At 39.0% G+C, this 19,021-nt stretch overlaps 1 protein-coding gene across 2 annotated transcripts in view; it reads left to right on the top strand.

Annotated features, from left to right (window-relative positions):
- LOC136873665 (tetratricopeptide repeat protein 37) overlaps window positions 1-19,021 on the top strand; it is a 311,142-nt gene that overhangs the window by 220,616 nt on the left and 71,505 nt on the right. For both annotated transcript variants that reach the window (XM_067146760.2, XM_068228003.1), the window contains 2 exons: window positions 4,651-4,920; window positions 5,086-5,239. In XM_067146760.2, coding sequence (XP_067002861.1) covers window positions 4,651-4,920; window positions 5,086-5,239 — 424 coding nt within the window. The remainder of the gene's footprint in view (window positions 1-4,650; window positions 4,921-5,085; window positions 5,240-19,021) is intronic.

The following is a 19,021-nucleotide window of genomic DNA, read 5'->3' as shown; positions in this document are numbered from 1 at the left end:
TCAGTAACTCCACATGACGATAATTTCATTCTCACAGTATCGAATTCTAGATTTAGGAGTACAACTGCAAGGCTTATTATTATCTAAAGACTCAGCTAATATGACCATAATCACGTATACATGAAGACACTACTATTTATCACCTCTGACATTCAAACGTCAAATAATCATCTAATATCTCAACGTCGCTAAACACGTCAGAATTCAATTATCTAAGGACTATTATACGCATTAAATAATCAATTAATTCAAGAAGTCCACTTAAAAATGCCGAAGAGGTGGACGCCGAAAAGAAATCAATTTACCAGCCAAGTGTAAACTACTATAGAGATAAATATCACCTAGACAGTATTTCCGTCCGTGGACTCATGATCGGAGCTCGAGGCACAATCCCAAAATTTCTTGTACAGCTATGGGATTCTTTTGGTCTCAACCGGACATGACTTCACGGCATCGTTATCGCCGCAATACGAGTTGCAGTGACCATACTCCGCAATCATCTCAATAACATTTGAAGAACTGTACATCATGCCATATCCCAAATTCGTTGCAAATTTATTCCGGAGCCTTGTGGTGGTTATTTCTATCTGGCACACTAACAAACTCAATTGTAACTTAGAAGACAAAATACTGTGTAGTCGACATACTTTGTCCATGTGACAGCCTCCGCATGGGGGAAGTTGTATTAATAAAATAATACCATATAAATTACTGTAATCCCTCACAGTATCTCACATGAAACACATGGTCAAAAATAACGTACAGTATCACACATGAAATAAACCTTAATTTGTCAAAATCAGTGTCGAAGATCCAATCTAACATTCGTTCTCATATACTTCTACCAAAATACTCCAAGATTGAATGATTACCTGATATCTGAGTTAATATCTCAATGATGAACACGAGGCATGAATGTAAGCTCCAGAATATTACTGAAATATCACTCAAAAATAGAAAATACTTAAAATGAGACTCAGATTTCACAAGTCAATTCACAAATAGCATAACATTCTTTAAATGTATAATGATGGCCAAGATGACACACGGATAAACTATCAATGATTCATCACTGTCATAAGACCATAACACGTGGTTAGGAAAACCTGCAATTCCATATGACTTAAATATTCAAAAGGAAATCCACATTTCAACGTATTCCATATCGAGAAGTAATTAATAGACAAGCTATAAGGAAATAAAGCAAGTGATTAACTATGAGACCACACCCTAAAAGTAAGGAAAAGTACACAACTACATAGCACAGATATCTGGTATAAGATGTAATCGGCTTAACTTTGACTGCAGACTTCATGTTGAATGATGAGAAGTCATCCTTAATTGAGATGTTTAAGGCAGATGCCCCTGCATTTCTCCTCCGTTGGGGGCGGTTTGATGATTTAGCAGCTCATAGTGGAATGCATGTTGAATACTACGATGAAATCCCTCCTCGTATTTCAATTACTGTAGAGGTCCTCTTCACATGACTACAGTTCCGTAGTAATGCACTTAAACTTGTACAAGACAATTAGAAATAATCCTGGATGCAGTTTCTTTCAATATTATGAAATGATACATACTTTCTCACAAGTGACTACCATAATAATATTCGACGTCTGTTGGTTTAATAATTGAATGTTTAAATCATGGAAGCATGCACACTTCCATAAGCTCCAGTCGGGCGTCGAACAGGTTGCTTCACTGTCCACTGTGATGGCCAAAATTAGAATGAAAACCTGTTGTGATGGTCTGGATCAGAGTGAGGGTGAGCGCTTTCACTACCCTTGTTTAAATATAGCATATTCTATCAGTTTCCGGAAGTACAGGTTCAATTCAGATACTGAATTCTTGTATTATTATCTGACTTAATTAACACTAATCACACTCATAGATTGTCGTAAAATTAGGCATAAATTATCTTCTTAACCCCTCAGCGCCGACCTCTATACGTAGTATAGACCCTCTTTTCTTCCGTAGCCGCCGACCTCTATAAGTAGTATAGATCCATACATGGTTTCGCATTTACGGCTATAGCGCTAAGTGTTTTGGAGTTATGGATATGTAAATTGTTTTGTTTCCAAGAAGACATTTTCAGGTTTATCAGTGTTGTAAATAAGAACTAAAAATCATTAAAATGTAGTTGTTTTTTCAAGGATAAGTATTTGTCAAGTAAGTCTGAGCACTAATCTCTGCTTTTTTAGAAGTCTGTGTGCTTCATTCTTTCCCACAGAATAAAATAAAGAAATGATGATCTGAAAAGTTTGTCTTTTCGCATGATGTTCTTTGCTCTAATTTTACATTAAGAGTGTGGTTTATTTATTATATTTATTTATTTATTATAATTTTATAGTTCATGGTATATACAGTATCTCATTTGAAAGACGATGTCTCGACCTTTTATCTGAAATATGTATCTAGTTGGTTTGTTTGGCCATAAATGTTATTCCCCTCATTCACTTTCATCCCGTTGCTTTCGGTCTCGCTGCAAGTTCATCAGTCCGCGTGACACGCCGCGCTCAGCCGTCATTTGACTGACAGTAATGTGCTTGAAATATTGTATAATTCAGATGAAAGTTTAGTCGGAAATAGTAGTGACAATATTAGCAGAAGTGATCATGAAATAGATGATCTGGCTGTGGCGGATGCAGTGGTAAATGATGAGAGTGACGAGGAGGAGGAACCAGTACTTGGAAATTTTGTGTAGGAGACGATAGATAATTATACAGGGCAAAGGGAAGTTTTCAACAGTGAATTCTGATTCCTAAATTCTCTAATAATATTCAGACAAGTCACAGACACAAACACTGAGCAGTTCAGCTGGTGGAATATGCTCGCTCGGGCGGGGAACGAAATATTCTAGGCCGGCGCACATCAGATAATACAGTTCCAAGGTTGCAGGAAAGAAATTTTATCAGGAAACTAGCACCCAAGAGTGAGAAATTCAAACCTCCGAGACGTATCCTGTGCTCAAAACACGGTAAAAAGAAGGCGTCTGTGTACTGCTACCAGGAGTGTGACTTGGCTGTCATGAAGAGTGCTTCGAATCACATGAAACTAAATTACTAAGAAAATGTGAAACAATTATGTAATTATCTGCATGTACATAGTTCTATCATGAGGCTACTCTTATACTTGTAGTAACGCTTTAAATGAATCAATGTATTTCAGTTGCGCGTAGTTGAAATCTCATCTGGCCGATGGGGTAGGAAGCTCTTTAAATGGCTCCAATGCTGAGGAGTTAATGTTGTAATTCAGATATAACTTCATTACCACTATGTGACCTAATTTCACATTGACATGTGCATTCATAATTACTGCTGATAGCGCTGTTAACTTCTTCCAAGAATAATGTTCTGTCACTCGTTCATTTATCAGGTGAGAGTCAGCTGTTAGGGTGCATGGTTTTATTATTTCCTTTTGGGTGATAAAAGTTTGCTGCACCAATAAAACCTTGCTTGTCATGGTCGTGGCACACGTTTCACAGTTTCTGTTACTAGTACCTCAAATAATCCCTTACGTGTTGGCAACTTGTATCATTGCTTCAGGTCTTGAACTTTTTTTTAAGCCTGTTTCACTTTCTTTAATATTTTGTGCACATTGAGTCTGATTTTCTCCATTCATACTGTTTGTTTGTCAGGGTATTTCTTTTTAAAGAATTTTATTGCTGAAAATTGTTGAAATGATGTGAGTTCATCATTATCTTCATTTGCATTTTTTTTTAAGAATCATCATGAATTTCGAGTGTGCCCGGAAAATTATGAACATTGCCAGTTCCAGTTACGTCGTCATCTACATCTTTCTTTAATTCCGTTCAGATCCTTGATTGGCTGACATGGATGATGCAGGGAATGTAGTAAATAATCCCTGCTGTAACTTTGAGATTGGATCTCGGCTAACCCCAAGGGTACCTGTTCTCAGCAATATTCCACCTCCAGCCCTAAGAAGATCAGAAGCACTTCTAAATGTATGGAAAAACATTCAACAGAATCCAGATCTACTCCTTCACCAAGATATTGCACAAACAGAACATCAGCGCTTGAAATCAAGGAAACCACCATGGCTGGCGCACAGCAGTTACAAGTTCATGGAAAATCCAGTGGAAGCAGTCTTCAGTAATCAATATAAATCTAGTTGAAGACCCTTCTAAGCGAATACAACGATTCGACCTCCCCAAGACTTCAGTGGAGGTTCATCAACCGGATCCAAACTGGACAAGGCAGATGTGGATATCTGCTACACGAATGGGGATGGGCTATATCTGCAAATTATGACTGTGGTGGCTCCTTGCAGACCAACCACTACATTGTCGCTGACTGTCCTCCTCATACTTTCAGGGGAACAGTAACGGACATCCATCATACATCAGTTGAAGCAATAGAATGGGTCAGAGAACTAGACCTAGAATTGTAAGATCGTACGAGCTTGCGAATGTGTACATTTGTCTACAAACTTTGTATTAAAATGTATATGCAAATAACTTTGATTCATCTTACAACAAATAAATAAATACATCTTTCTTGTCAATGAAATCATTAGTATCAAGTCAGCATGTAGCTGAAGAAACATAAAAAAAGATATGAACAAAATCCTTTGTGTATTTGCTCCCCTTCCATTACATATGAAGTGTGATATTGTGTTTATTTTTTTCAGCTACTTATCCAAATGATGCACATGCTCTGAATATATATGGATTGCTGATGGAGAGACAAAAGCTGTACAACTTGGCAGGTGCAGCGTTTGCAAGAGCACTAAAATTGCTGGAGGGAGAGAAAAATCCTGAATTACCAGACAAAGTTCGCTGCAATTATGGCAGGATTTTAGTTCAGTTGCAGAAATATGATGAAGCTATTCAGTGCTATCGCGAAATCAGACAGGCATCCTTTGTTTCTCAGTGTGGCTTGGCTCTTGCATATTTTAAAGGTAATCAGATTATAGTAAGGAAATTTCCAATCTATTCCCAGATTTAAGTGTCTGTATTACTGACTTTCATTTTCGTATATTAGTTCTGAACCAATTTATTTTAGTTTATCTAACATTAGTGTACTTTGTACGGAATAATCTAATATTTACTTTCATTTTTGACAGCGGAAAAATACCAAGACTCCTACAATGCCTATGAAACGATACTGCACTGGCTTGCTCCAGATGATGGCTTGAAATCCCATGTTCTTGTTGCTATGGCAGCAATGGCATATATATTCCAAGGTGTTGAAGATTCCAAAACTTTACTCTTCCAATGGTGAGTGTCTGCTCTTTTAATGGTGACTGAATGAATGGTAGCATCTGTACAACACTGCTGGTGAGGAATTTTTTAATGAAGTGTATGTATATAGGTATGTATGTATGTATGTATGTATGTATGTATGTATGTATGTATGTATGTATGTATGCTGAGTGGCCAGAAGTCATGGGAAGACACTGAATGTGATGTTAATAATGAGTTGCTCCTCCGCGAGCCCTCAAAATGGCAGCAATACAACAAGGCATCGACTCTATAAGGTGTTGGAATCGATCTGGACCCACAAATTTCTACCCACATTTGTTCTTGAGTAGTTGATGCGGGGTTCATGAAGCATCACATAAATGCACGATTGGATTAAGATCGGGGGATCGGAGAGCCAATCCTTAGTCATAACTTCACTGGAGTGCTCCTCCAACCAGATGCATGCCACCACAGAACATTGTCCTGTTGAAACATGGCGTCTCCGTCAGAGTACTCTAGGGCCAGAAAGGGCCAGCTGCTTTTCTGGTTTTCAACTTAAGTGTCTTTTTGTAAATATATCTGTACCAGGAGGTACACCCCAATGCCGTGCAATTAAATCTAGCGCCTAAAAGAACTCCTCTACTGGTGAAACAGTGAAATTGAAACTATACCTATTTAGAACTTTACTCAGCAGATGTCAACACTAAAATCTGATGTAATTTTGCTGTTGTGAAGTTTCCTGAACTGACTGTATTTCTACTCGTTTTGCTTGTCATTCGTCAAGAAGTTTGGACATTCTTCCACAGATGTCACTACTAAAAACTATGATCATGCACTCTGGTGTGAAGTGAAAGAACTTTTGATTTAAAGAAGTTTTGTATTCATAAGTTTTGTTTTTTTTTTTTTTTTTTTTACTAATTGATGTTCATTTATTTTTGGGTTGGCAGTATTTACTTTTATTTCCCCCAGTTTTGAATCTAGCCAATCCCTAATTTCTATAATTAATTTTCTACCAATCACAGTCTTCTTCTTTGATTTTGAGTGTAACTTTTAAATTTACCAATAAAATTGAGAGGGTGTGGCTAGTTTAATCTTGAATGGTCTCGAACTTTCCCAGAGGGTTTTTAAACTGCGGATTTTCACATCTCTGGGCCAATTGATCGTCATCTTACTGAGTGTGTGTGTGTGTGTCAAACAGGAGGCAAGAGGCCTCTTCGTCAGCTGCTAGAACTTCTACAAGTTAATGGCCACATAACATCTTTCTTTCTTTCTTGCTAGCTCCGCAGTTTAACCTGAGAGAAAGGTCCGAAATCGTTAACCGTGTAACCTTCTTTCTAAAAATGTAACTTTCTGCCAGCTAATGTAATAACTTCATAAAATCTTCTACTGTAAATCAGGGATAGAGAGTGATGTACCCGCTCGAGCTTCCCTTCATCTTGGTTTGAGGTGCCACGTTTTGTTTCTGCAATGTATTAAAGTTATCTCCATGCGTGCTACCTATAGGTTTTTAAAGTTTTGTTGGTTTTTTTTTTTTTTTTTAGCTCAGTTTTTGACTCCATTCTAATTGTACTTGGGCCATTTATTTAACCTGTTCTTTTTCACTAAGGCCCTGTAGGTTGGGTACTAGATACCTCTGTGTAATAAGATTTCTAGTTGTAAATAGTGCCTTGTAAGGCCAGAGATTATTACAGATTCATGCTATGTTGCCTTGAGTAGGCTTGGAAAACTGAGAACCTGTTCACTCTTTTTCTAGGATTTATGAATGCCTCTTGAAGGCTAGACATTGTATTTTGGGAGCAAGTGCTCAATGAATTAAGGGGATTTCTGCCCTTGAGTAAATTTGTGCTCTTTGTAAATTTGAGCTTGTAGCTCAGGAAATGTAAAGCTAAGGGCTTAAAGCCCAAAGAGTTAAGGTTCTGAATCTTGGATTTTTTTTTTTTTTTTTTTTTTTTTTCAGTTCTATTAAATGTTTGCTACTTGTACCTGTGAAATTGTGAAATTTTTTGTTTAAAAAAAATATAACCTTCAGTTTAAGTTTTAAATTCATTCTTGACATTGTAATTAGACCCATTCATCCCGGCACCTTCTTTCACCTCTGCGATCCACAGTAAACCCCGGAACAATATCTATCAGGTAAATTTCAGTACTATGCTAGTGTTAGGGCCTGTACTACAACTGTTAGATAAACAGCCAGATATGTATAGTTGGGTCCATTAGAGTTGGAGTTTGACATTTAGCACCACCGGTGGGAAAAAGTTGACTAACGCTGCTTGAAAATGGTCTGTTAATGTGGCAGTGATAACATAGATGCCACTTGGCTTGCTCTCAGTCGCTTTTGTGATATTATTCGCAGTGGTGCTGTGTTAACTGTGTTAGTTGTTGGTGGTTTATGTAATTATTTACGTCTTTGTTTCCTGAACATTATTTTCTATGTTAGTTTATTTTTCTGTAAGTTAATCAATGGCTAGTTGTACAGTTCTATTCTCTGTTTAACATGTACATTTGTTGAGATTATTGTCAGTTTAATTATTATGAAATCTCATATTTATCTGCAATGACATGTTCTGTCTTTCGACTCATGTTGATCCGCAACATAGACCATCTTATTTGTACTTCTATAACCAGACTTTTTAACGTATTTGTGTACTTGTATTATGTATTGTCACTCGTAATATTTTTAGCACCATGGCACTTAGCCTAATTCAACCACACATCATAGTGTTAATTACATTATTTGTTTCATACTCTTCTTACTGCTCATTAGAAACATGTTTTAGGATTTCATCAAATATTCAGTATGTTTAAATACGGCTGATGATGACCCCAAGTAGGGTTGAAACTAGTCCCATGTAATGTAAATACACGCATTGTAAATAAAACTATGTATTGAATAGGTGGAAAACAGTAGGTTTTACTTTCATTTGCTAACAAACGTAGTAACAGTGTGAACAAATGTCATGGAGTGTGCCTGTTTACATGTACTGACGTCGTGACAGCTTGACCAAATTTTATCGAGTGTCTTGTCAGCCGCACGGATGTATATTTATATTAGTTTCTTCCCCTCTGTGCCCAGCGGATGAGATCATGTGTTATGGGGCTGCGTTGTATATCCACATATATTGAAGATCTACGCTTCATTTGTGGCTTCCGAGGAGTATTTGTGAATTCATTTTGAGTGCCAAGTTTGTGGTAGTGCTATCTAGTGAATTTACTCTATTTTCATAGTGTTTTGGTTCATATTTACTATTGATATTTATGCCGTAAGTGTCAGCATCTTATTCATTGCACCCATTTTGTTTCTTTGCCATCGCTACCATAGAAACCACAAGAAGATGTGCATTCTACTTTCAATTCTTGGCGTTGTTTAGACCAAACAGCCGGCCCATACTGTCAGCCATCTTTAAGACAAGCAATGCGAGGCGTCAGTCCTCCAAAGGTACGGCTACAAATATACTCCAGGAACCAAGCAGAGGTTGGATATGATCTTACATAAGATACTGGGATGGGGGAGCCTTAACCCCAACGCGGCGCTTCCCTATGGCTGATAGGGGAGGTTCCTGTAAATATGCGGTACAGGTGTGAATAAGGTTCCTCCAAATAAACAGCCGCGGATCAACTGAGGCAAAAGAAAAGGGTCAACGGTCTCTAAAGCAGAAGAGGAAGATTCTCAATGGTTTAGAGGGCGGAAGAACCAAACTGTGGGGCTTACAACCTCAGTTTTAATTCGGAGGAGCAGGCAATGCCTACTCTCCCAACTACAGTAACTTCAACATAAGGCATGATGGAAACACCTTCAGGAAAGACTACTCCAGGGGGCAGCCGGAACGGAAATCCCCCACCGCCGTGAGCGGTGCAACCAGGCCTTTGGATTCTGGACAGCCTGGAACGTCATGCAGGGAAGAGTCGGAGCTTCCCAGAACCTCCTCAAGGAAGATACAAACCAAGCAAAAACATCTGCTCGGAACACTGAACATCAACACGCTCCTAAAAGTTGGAAAATTAAAACAACTTACTGATGTTTTGAGAGAGAGAGAGAGATATTTACATACTTGCACTTCAAGAGACAAGATACCTTGATGAAAATCACATGGAATCTAATGGCTATAGAATTTACAAAGGAAAACCGGCAATAAAAAACAACGCAAATGTGACGATCCTAGGTACGGCCTTTATGGTTAAAAGTAACATTCTGGAGTCCATCATCAATTTCACCTCACCAACAGAGAGGATCTCGTTTCTATCCTTTAGGTTTGGCAATAAAGCATACACGATCATCAATGCACATGCACCGATGACGATAACAAGGAAAACCCGGAGAAGGTAGATGACTTTTGGGAAATTCTTGAAGACACAAGTCCAAAATTCCACAACACCATGTGAAAATTTTGGTTGGTGATTTCAATGCTCAGATAGGCAAAAAAAGAAGGTACAGGAAAATTGTGGGGGACTACCCAGCACATAACAGAACAAACAGAAATGGCGAAAGATTAATCAGTTTCTGCAGACATTTTAACTTGAAACTCATGTCTACATACTTCAAGGCACTCCCTAACAAGAAAAAAATAACATGGGCATCTCCTAACACTTTGCTGGGGGAGTTTCAGATCGACCATGTTGTTATTACGACCAGAAACCGAAGGGAAATCTTGAACATTAAGGTAAGAAAAAGCTTAAACATAGATTCAGACCACTACCTCTCGGAGATTAAAGTAAGATTCCAACCAAACAAACCCAAACAAAGAATCAAGAGGAAGCTTAGAATTGATGCAGATACTCTGAAACAAAGCAAAGAGACATATTGTGAAAAGTTGTCGAAGCTGAATATGAACAGCTGGGAAGATCAAAAACTCAATGTTTAAAGCAGCTGAAGGTTTGGGGAATCCAGCGAGGAAACGAAAACACAGGTGGTGGAATGAAAAGTGTGATGAAGCTTTGGACAGAAGACTACAAGCATGGAACAGGTGGCATTCCAACAAAACCGAAGAGAGATGGGAAACTTTCAGGGAAGAGAGGAAGAAAACAGCTAAGATCGTACGATCAGAGAAAAGAAATTATGACAGAAGTAGGATGGATAAGATAGAAGATGATTTTCGAAAGAACAACACTCAAGCATTTTACAAAACCTTCAGAGAGGAACCACAGGGATACCAGCCATCAAGTTCGTGTTTCAAGCGGGAGGATGGTAGTGTAGTAACGAACAACAAAGAAAATTGTCAATTTCTCGTAATTACTTCAAAATGTTACTGAATTGTGCAGAACCTGTGGAAAGATTGGATACAAAAAATCTATCTTAGGATAACCAAGATTCCAAGCCACCGAGTCTAGAAGAGATCAAAGAAATAATAAATGAGCTTAAAAACAACAAAGCACCAGGTGAAGATGGAATTATTGCAGAAATGTGGAAGTTTGGACGAGAAACTGCAGCAAAAGCAATCCACACCGTCATAGACCGAGCTCGATAGCTGCAGTCGCTTAAGTGCGGCCAGTATCCAGTATTCGGGAGATAGTAGGTTCGAACCCCACTGTCGGCAGCCCTGAAGATGGTTTTCCGTGGTTTCCCATTTTCACACCAGGCAAATGCTGGGGCTGTACCTTAATTAAGGCCACAGCCGCTTCCTTCCCACTCCTAGCCCTCTCCTGTCCCATAGTCGCTTTAAGACCTATCTGTGTCGGTGCGACGTAAAGCAACTTGCAAAAAAAAAAAAAAAGTGATTGGAAGTGTGCTCTTATACACCCACTTCACAAGAAAGGTCTCCAGACGAACATCAATAACTATAGAGGCATCTCTTTACTCCCAATAACATATAAGATACTCTCTAAAGTACTATTGAGAAGAGTTGAAGAACAAGCAGACCATCTCATTGGTGAGTACCAAGCTGGTTTTCGAAAAGGAAGATCATGCGCAGAACAAATATTTAACCTGAAGAGCATTCTCAGAATAAGAGCTTTGAGAAGCCAGAACATCGTGGTAATATTTGTTGATTTTAAGAAAGCGTATGTTTCAATTGACAGGCAGATTCTATTTAACGTCCTAGAGTAATTCGGAATTGACAGGAAAACAAGAATTTTAATAAGAAAAACCTTGACAGAAACTTTCTCAAAAGTCAAATTCTTCGGTGAAATTTCTGAACCATTTGAAATAAAAACAGGATTTAAACCTAAGAATTTCATTTTTGTCCGTATTGAACTGAGAATGGAAGATAGGAAAACTTAAAAGGGTCCACCTTACCTTTCGCGGATGATCTTGCACTCTTGGCTCACAACCGAGAAAATGCCCAAATTATGCTGAGTACTCTACATGAGATCGCTGAGAAAACGGGTCTCAAAGTGTCATATGAGAAGACGGAATACATGGAATATGGACATCAAGGGGAGAGACACTTAGAAGTGAAGCATGGGATTGTAAAAAGAACTGAGAAATTGAAATATCTAGGGGAATGGATAGAACCTAATGGATTGGATAAAGAGGCGATTAGGGAAAGAATTAGAAAACTAGAATTGGCTTACAGGTTAACCCAGAACAGACACAACAAAAGAGGCGAAACTTAGACACTACAGCTCAGTGGTAAAGCCAGAAGGTCTCTACGCTTCAGAGAGCCTGACAATGAATAAAAAGGGTGAGGTTCAAGATCTCGAAAAAAAAGGAGAGGAGAATCTTAAGGAAAATTTTAGGACCACAGAAAAATGCTGATGGGGAGTGGAGGAATAGAAAAAATGATGACCTCTATAAATACACCGAAAAAATCACTGTCGCCATGCGAAAGCGAAGGCTGAAATTCTATGGGCATCTAGAAAGAATGGATGAGAAGCGGCTAACTAAGAAAATATTCAAGTACATCACTAGAATAAAAGCTTCGAAGTGGGTGGAAGAGGTAAAAAGAGATGCAATAGAAAGTGGACTTACAGTGGATATGGTTCACAACAGAAAAGAATTTAGAAGTCAAGTGGACAGCATCAAAACATTCCAGGAGAAACCACCAAAATGTAGACCCAAACTGGTCATATCTGAGAAAGAAAGGAAGATCAGAAGTGAAAGAATGAAGAGGTTGGGAGGAGGATGAGGAGGAGGAGAAGAAGAAGAAGAAGAAGAAGAAGAAGAAGAAGAAGAAGAGCCTTAAGTTCAGTGCGGTCCATAGGCGGCCAAATTTGGAAACAGGAAGAAGAAGAAGAAGTTTCTTCCCCTTTCCGGCTTCATGAAAGGTCACGTTAGAGTGAGAAGCTCCAATTTCCCCATTTGACTAGACTCAGACCTGCCTGTGACTTAAACTTGTGGTTCATCTGTGTGATTATATACTTCTTGCTTCTGCATGAAATCTCAACTCATTTCTATCGCTGGTAATTATAACAATTACGAATAAGGCTCCTGTCGTCTTGGTGGGTAATATCATGCCATTAGTGTTCCTTGCTTTTAACCAATCAGAGAATAGGGTTACTGATTTCCGAGAATTACAACAGCAGATTTCCATCAATTACCAACTTGTAATATTAGCTCATGCTTCTAAATTTTTCCTAATCCGTGAGATAGTGGATTCGAATCCCACTGTTGGCAGCCTTGAAAATGGTTGTCCGTAGTTTCCCATTTTCAAACCAGGCCGCTTCCTTCCACCCCTAGGCCTTTCCTATCCTATCGTCGCCATCAAACCTATCTGTGTCGGTGCGGCGTAAAGCCACTAGCAAAAAAAAAAGTTTTTTCTAATTATGAATCTGTATTCAGTTATTAATTTTATTCGCAAAGTTACTCTTTATATCACCTCCTGTAATATGATGTTGGCATGACTTTTTCTGCCCAGCGAACTTTATCATTGGCCTATAGGTAAGCGGGAGTTTGAAATCTCATGTTTTTCCTTTAGCTGCAGACTGCAAGCTTCAAACACGTCTGCAGCCTTGCATTTTCCATGACGACGTTTCCAAGAAGTCCTGTGCAAAGTGTTCACTTGTTCAGAATATCGGCCGACCCTGGGGCAATGGATTTCCCTGTTGGTTTTGGAAATCACCCTCCCATTCTCTTTCCTTTTCGGTAAGAGTTCTCAGAATGCTAATTTTGCTTGCTATTGTGCTTCCTTCTGAGGTCGTAATCCTCATGGAGACAGAAGTCTGGCTGTGTCACAACACCTTACGAATTACCATGTACAATATACAGTATTTCTGCTTAGCGTATCTGAAATGTTTTCCTTAATAAATAATTGAATGATGCAGCCTACACCTCCACCAGGGTACAATATTGGCTATGGAATGTAATGAACTTTATGCGGAGCAGGCTCCAATTTACATCTATGTTTGTTAACCTCCTAGGTGGTTGTGTGTTAGGTCCGCGAGAGCTATTTTATTTCACTCAAGTCCGCCCGCAAGCTGATGAGGACCTTTCTAAAGAAGCTCCTTGAAGAACGCTAAACACCTAAATTTGGCAACAACTATTTCAAGATGTTCGGACTTTTCTCCATAGATGTTTCTATTAAAGAACTGATGTCATGCGCTCTGGTGCAAAGTGGAACAACTAAAAATTTAAAGAAATTTTGTATTTATAGGTTTTCAAACTGAACTGATATTTTCTTTGTTTTGATACTTTGAAGGTTGCAACACTTCTAACTTATCCCACCAACTTGGATTCTGGCCAATCAGAAATTTTGTGTATGTAGTTTTCAGCCAATTATACTCATCTTGTACCTATTTTATCTACCACTAAAGTGAGAGGGTGTGTCTGGTTTTAGTCCGTAGCCTTCTCGAACCTTCCTCTCGGGTATAAAAACTGCTGCCTTTTCAAGTTAACTTGTGTTACTGATCGTCGTGTTACTGACTGTGTGTGTGTTCAGACAGGAGGCGGGGACCTCATCCATTGGCAAGCAGAACAACAGCTAAGGTAATGGCCACCATTTTTCTAACTCTGTAGGTATCTCTGCCAGCTAATTCGAGGGGAAGGTTTCCTATCTTTAATAATGTAACTGTAAAATTTTGAAAATGTAAATTTTTCTTTCTTCTCATGTAAAAGGTAAGTCAAGAGTACTTAACAGAAATCCAGGGATAGAGAGTGCATTACCTTGTTGAACTCCCCTTTAATTTAATTTGGAGGTGACTGTGTTTTGTAATTGTTTTCACTGTTGTATATTGTAACTTATTTTGTCCATCTAGTCACCTCAGTAGTTTAGGATTAGCCTCTGTATTGTCGAGCCACCAGCCATGTAGGGTTTTAATCTTGGATTTCAAGGAGCGCAAGTTTCTGCCTCCATACCTTTTGATTTTTGGGCCAGTAATCGAACCTATTATTTTCCACGAAGGCCCGGTAGAATGTATACTCGATACCACTGTGTAAACTTAAAACACAATTGATACGGTCTTGTAAATTGTAAGTTGTGCCTAGAGGCACCTGAAAGTGTACATTTTATTGAGCAGAGACGCTCTAATCCCAAATGTAAAATTTAAAGGTTGCCTTGAGTAGCCTGTAAGGGTTTGGGAGCGTAGTCTCCTTGGTAGAATTGTAGAGCATTGAGGCTCTTTTCTTCAAATGTAAAGTATATTTGCGTGAATATTGAATGGTTCCGTTGGAAGGTCATAACTTGTAACCTTTGGAGCAAAGTGCTCTTGAAAATTGTGATTTAAATTTCCTGTAAAACAAATTGGGAGATTTGTCTCCTTGCCTATCTAACTAAACACAACAGTAGTGATGTAAGGACCTTTTAAATAGGGAGCTTGGAGCTCAAAGTGTAGCTAACCTTTCCTAGGTTTTTCTGTTTTTTCAATTTTGTACCAAACTAGCTCTGTACATGAAATCTTATTCTGTTGCCTATCACATTGTTTTATTAAAATTTAATATATGAAAAGAAATACAACCTTAATTTTTCATAGGTTTAAATTAAAATTTTGACTGTCGTAGAAAGACCCATTCAAGCCAGCACCTTCTTTCACCTCTCTGTTCCACGCGAATACGGTAACAAAAAGATTTAAAATCTGATTTATATTTCTTTTCTGCTGTGTTTTTTTGTTTTTTTGTTTTCAAATGGCAACTGTTAACAAAACACGTCGCTCAGCGACAGAACAAGATTTCAGGTACAGTAGTTTAAATACAATGTAGGAGAAATCAGAAAATCAACAAAATTTGTCAATTAATCCTCTGAGCTTGAACCTCTCTGTTTTCCACATGTTAGTTGAGCCCCATTGCTCCATACGCTCAAGAGTCAAGGAGATTTACAGAGTTTTGCTAACTGAGTCCAGTTCCTGTAGGGACCATAACATCATTCCCATCTGTGTGAAGCTGAAGCACACGTTAAATACTCCGAAGGCCAGGAGAATATATCAACGTGCTAGGAAGGCTCATGTGATCGAGAGAATGCATTACACTCGTAAGGAACTGGACTCAGTCTCCCGAGAGTTGTTTCGTTTACACCTGTTATTAAATCAAAAATTTGCAAATGAGGTGTCTACCTCGGTGGCAAATGGTACACTAAAATACATTATTGTCAAGCACTAAATTTTAAATTAACAAGAGAAGAAGAAAATTTTTCTAGAATACAATAAACAAACAGATCATCCTTAATAAATTTATATTGTTTACAAAATTCTACTTATAATATCTCCTATATGTACAAACATAGTCAACTCATATACAGTATGTGGAATTACTTCAAATAATACTATGCAACTGGTATAAGATTAAAATTTACATTGCATTTATTTACTTTTTTTACCCATTTTGGAACCTAAGTAGCATAACGACCTGCTGCGTCTTAACCAGAGCCCCTTTTGCCACCACTTTTCAGAGTTCACAATAACTCTCTCTCTCGTGGGAATTGTGGTTGTCTTTCGATTGCATTACTGTTATACAGGCTGAATGAAAATTCAACCAGGTGTCTTTCAGACAGAAATCTTAAGTTCCTCCCACTAGCTCAGAAACAATATAAATGGTCTGTTATTTGACATTATAAATTTTCCAGCTAACTCATTCCTGGTTGCCATCTTTTTGCCCCCGTGTGCTAGGTTGGGCTCGTCAGTTGGTACCTAGCATACCTACCAAGACGCATGGCTAGCACACGGTGGCGAAACGCTGGCAACCAGGAATGAGTTAGCTGGAAAATTTATAATGTCCAATAATGGACCATTTATATTGGTATTATAAATATACTCATTCGGGACAAATATTTCAGATTCCCTATGGGAATGAACATCTATGGCTCAGAAAAGGCGGTCTCTCGCACAAACCTGGATGCTAGTAAAACCGTAGTCAATCTTTCCAAGAATTCCTTGGATGAGAACCAAGCGGCAGTTCTAGCTAGGGGTGTTAATTTCGCTGTCGCTCGCTCTAAAATTCCCACTGAGGAGTTAAGACAGAAATGTGTGAGATTCATACGGTCCACTGTTGTACCCGCGCCCAATTTAACACCAGGCGAGAGGAGAGCTCTGAAGGAACTTAGAGATGATTCTGAACTGACTATTCTCTCAGCTGATCGGGGTAATGAACACTGACGAGTATAAGAATAAGATCTCATCTATATTGTCATAGCCTGTTTACAGACTGAACTCACGTGACCCTACCACTCATGCGTCCACCTCCACCGTGAAGCTCTTAGGCAATCTTCAGTTCCAAAAGAGGAGGCTAAACATCTGTCCCCGGGGGATGCAGTGCCACCTAGATTATATGGACCTCCTAAGATCCATAAAAACGATGTTCCCCTCAGACCTATTGCTAGTGCGATAGGTTCTCCTTCGTATACTCTGGCTAAATACCTAAGCAAATTCCTTCAGCCATACATAGGACGTACTGAATCATACATCAGGGACTCTTGGTATTTCATCAACAAGCTGTCAACCATAACCCTTCAACGTAATGCAATTTTGGTGAGTTTCGATGTGGAATCCTTCTTCACTTAAGTGCCGATTGACTCGGTCATGTCTCTCATTGAACACCTGTTCCCTGAGGACATTACTAAGCTATTTTACCACTGCATGACTTCCAGCTATTTCTTGTGGGGTGGCTATGGGAAGTCCACTTTCGCCCATAGTGGGTAATTTCTTTATGGAGCATTTTGAGGAGGAGGCTATTGCTTTGGCACCAGTAAAACCTACGATATGGTGGAGGTTTGTTGATGATACATTTGGGGTCTGGATTATTTATTTATTTATTTGGCGTATGATGAATAATGACAACCTATAAACTATTTACACAACCAGTGAAAGATGAGTACAAAGTAAATACAAATAATCATATCTATACAGTCAAAGAAAGCAATTTACAAAGTTTGAAAATACAAGAAGAAAACACAATATATTTACATCGCTATCCACCTATCAACTCTGACAGTTCATATATACACACTGAGTGCGAGTGATGTACATGTCACTAAATGTGAATGTCCAAACCCGCCACCCACTTCACTGCTTCGGGTGTTGCTGTGTTGAGGTCTTCCATGGTGCCAGTGAAAGCACGGAGTGGACATTCCTGCACTACATGTTTCATTGTTTGTCGATCCTCCCCACAATCACAGTATGGAGAAACTGACCAGCCCCAGGTGTGTAAAGTAGATGCTGTTCTACCTACTCCACATCTCATGCGGTTTAGTCTACTCCAGGTGCAGCGTGGCAGATCAAAGCCTGCCAGCTTTGTGGATGGGTTATTAATATCCACTATTGCCCGAGCTGGGGATAAAGACCACTCTGTTAACCATTTAGAGGTGGGGTTGAATTCACTAGATGTTATCTTCACGGCTGTCTTCCAAGCAGGCTGGCGAGACTGGATAGAAGGTCTTGAGAAACTTCATCTATTTCTAAACCACCTAAATCAGCAACATCCTTCAATTAAATTCACTATGGAGATGGAGACGGACGGATGCCTTCCTTTCTTAGATGTTCTAGTAAGAAAGAAACCGGACGGCTCCTTGGGACATACCATCTATCATAAGCATACCCACACAAATCGTTATATTCTTGCAGTTCCTCACCACCATCCAGCACAAAAACAAGGCATTCTCACGACACTCACCAAGAGGGCGAGATGAATTTGTGAACCATCAAACATCCAGATGGAGATGGACACACTCAAAGTCACGTTCAAGGGTAATGGTTACAGTGATTTGCAAATTCATAGAACCCTGCATCCTAGAGAAATGACCAAGCAAAGCTCACAGAATGTAGAAGTGAAGCGAACTGCCTACCTGCCTTACATTCATAACACCACAGATCGAATTGCCAAGGTCCTCCACAAACACAGTATAAAAACAGTGTTTGGTACCGTCACTAAAATTGCTGTTATTGAATAATTGAAAAAGAGGTTCAACCTATTCAATACATAAGAGAAACAATGAAATTTTTATCTTTAAACTAAAATTGCTCACAGTCTGGGTAAAACCAAGGACAGATTGTCCCCACTTTTACATACTGGGGTATACGAAATTCCCTGTACTTGCGGCAAGGTATACATTGGCCAAACATGCCAGTCCATTGGTACTTGCATCAAGGAACATGAACGTAATATTCGTCTCAACCAGCCAAACAAATCAGCAATAGCTGAGCACGCTTTATCGTCGGGTCATCATGTCATGTTCCAAGATGCTCGAGCTCTTACTCACACAAGACAGTACAGGTCCAGGATAATACGGGAAGCTGTGGAAATACATAGAAATCCTAACAATTTCAGCATGGACACTGGCTATCTGTTAAGTAATACCTGGTTGCCAGCCATTAAGGATTTACGTAGGTAGTTCCTCTTCCTGTCCCTTCACTATTGTTATTTCGTTTCGGTGTTTTCCAAAGTCGTACGTTCCTCGTCGCCAGATGTTTCATTCCAGACTTGTGTCAATGTCATACATTCATATTGTACCAGGAATGCCTACG

This window comes from Anabrus simplex, chromosome 5 (genome assembly GCF_040414725.1).
Source record: "Anabrus simplex isolate iqAnaSimp1 chromosome 5, ASM4041472v1, whole genome shotgun sequence".
Lineage (NCBI taxonomy): Eukaryota > Metazoa > Arthropoda > Insecta > Orthoptera > Tettigoniidae > Anabrus > Anabrus simplex.
This window is presented reverse-complemented; position numbering and strand designations above follow the sequence as displayed.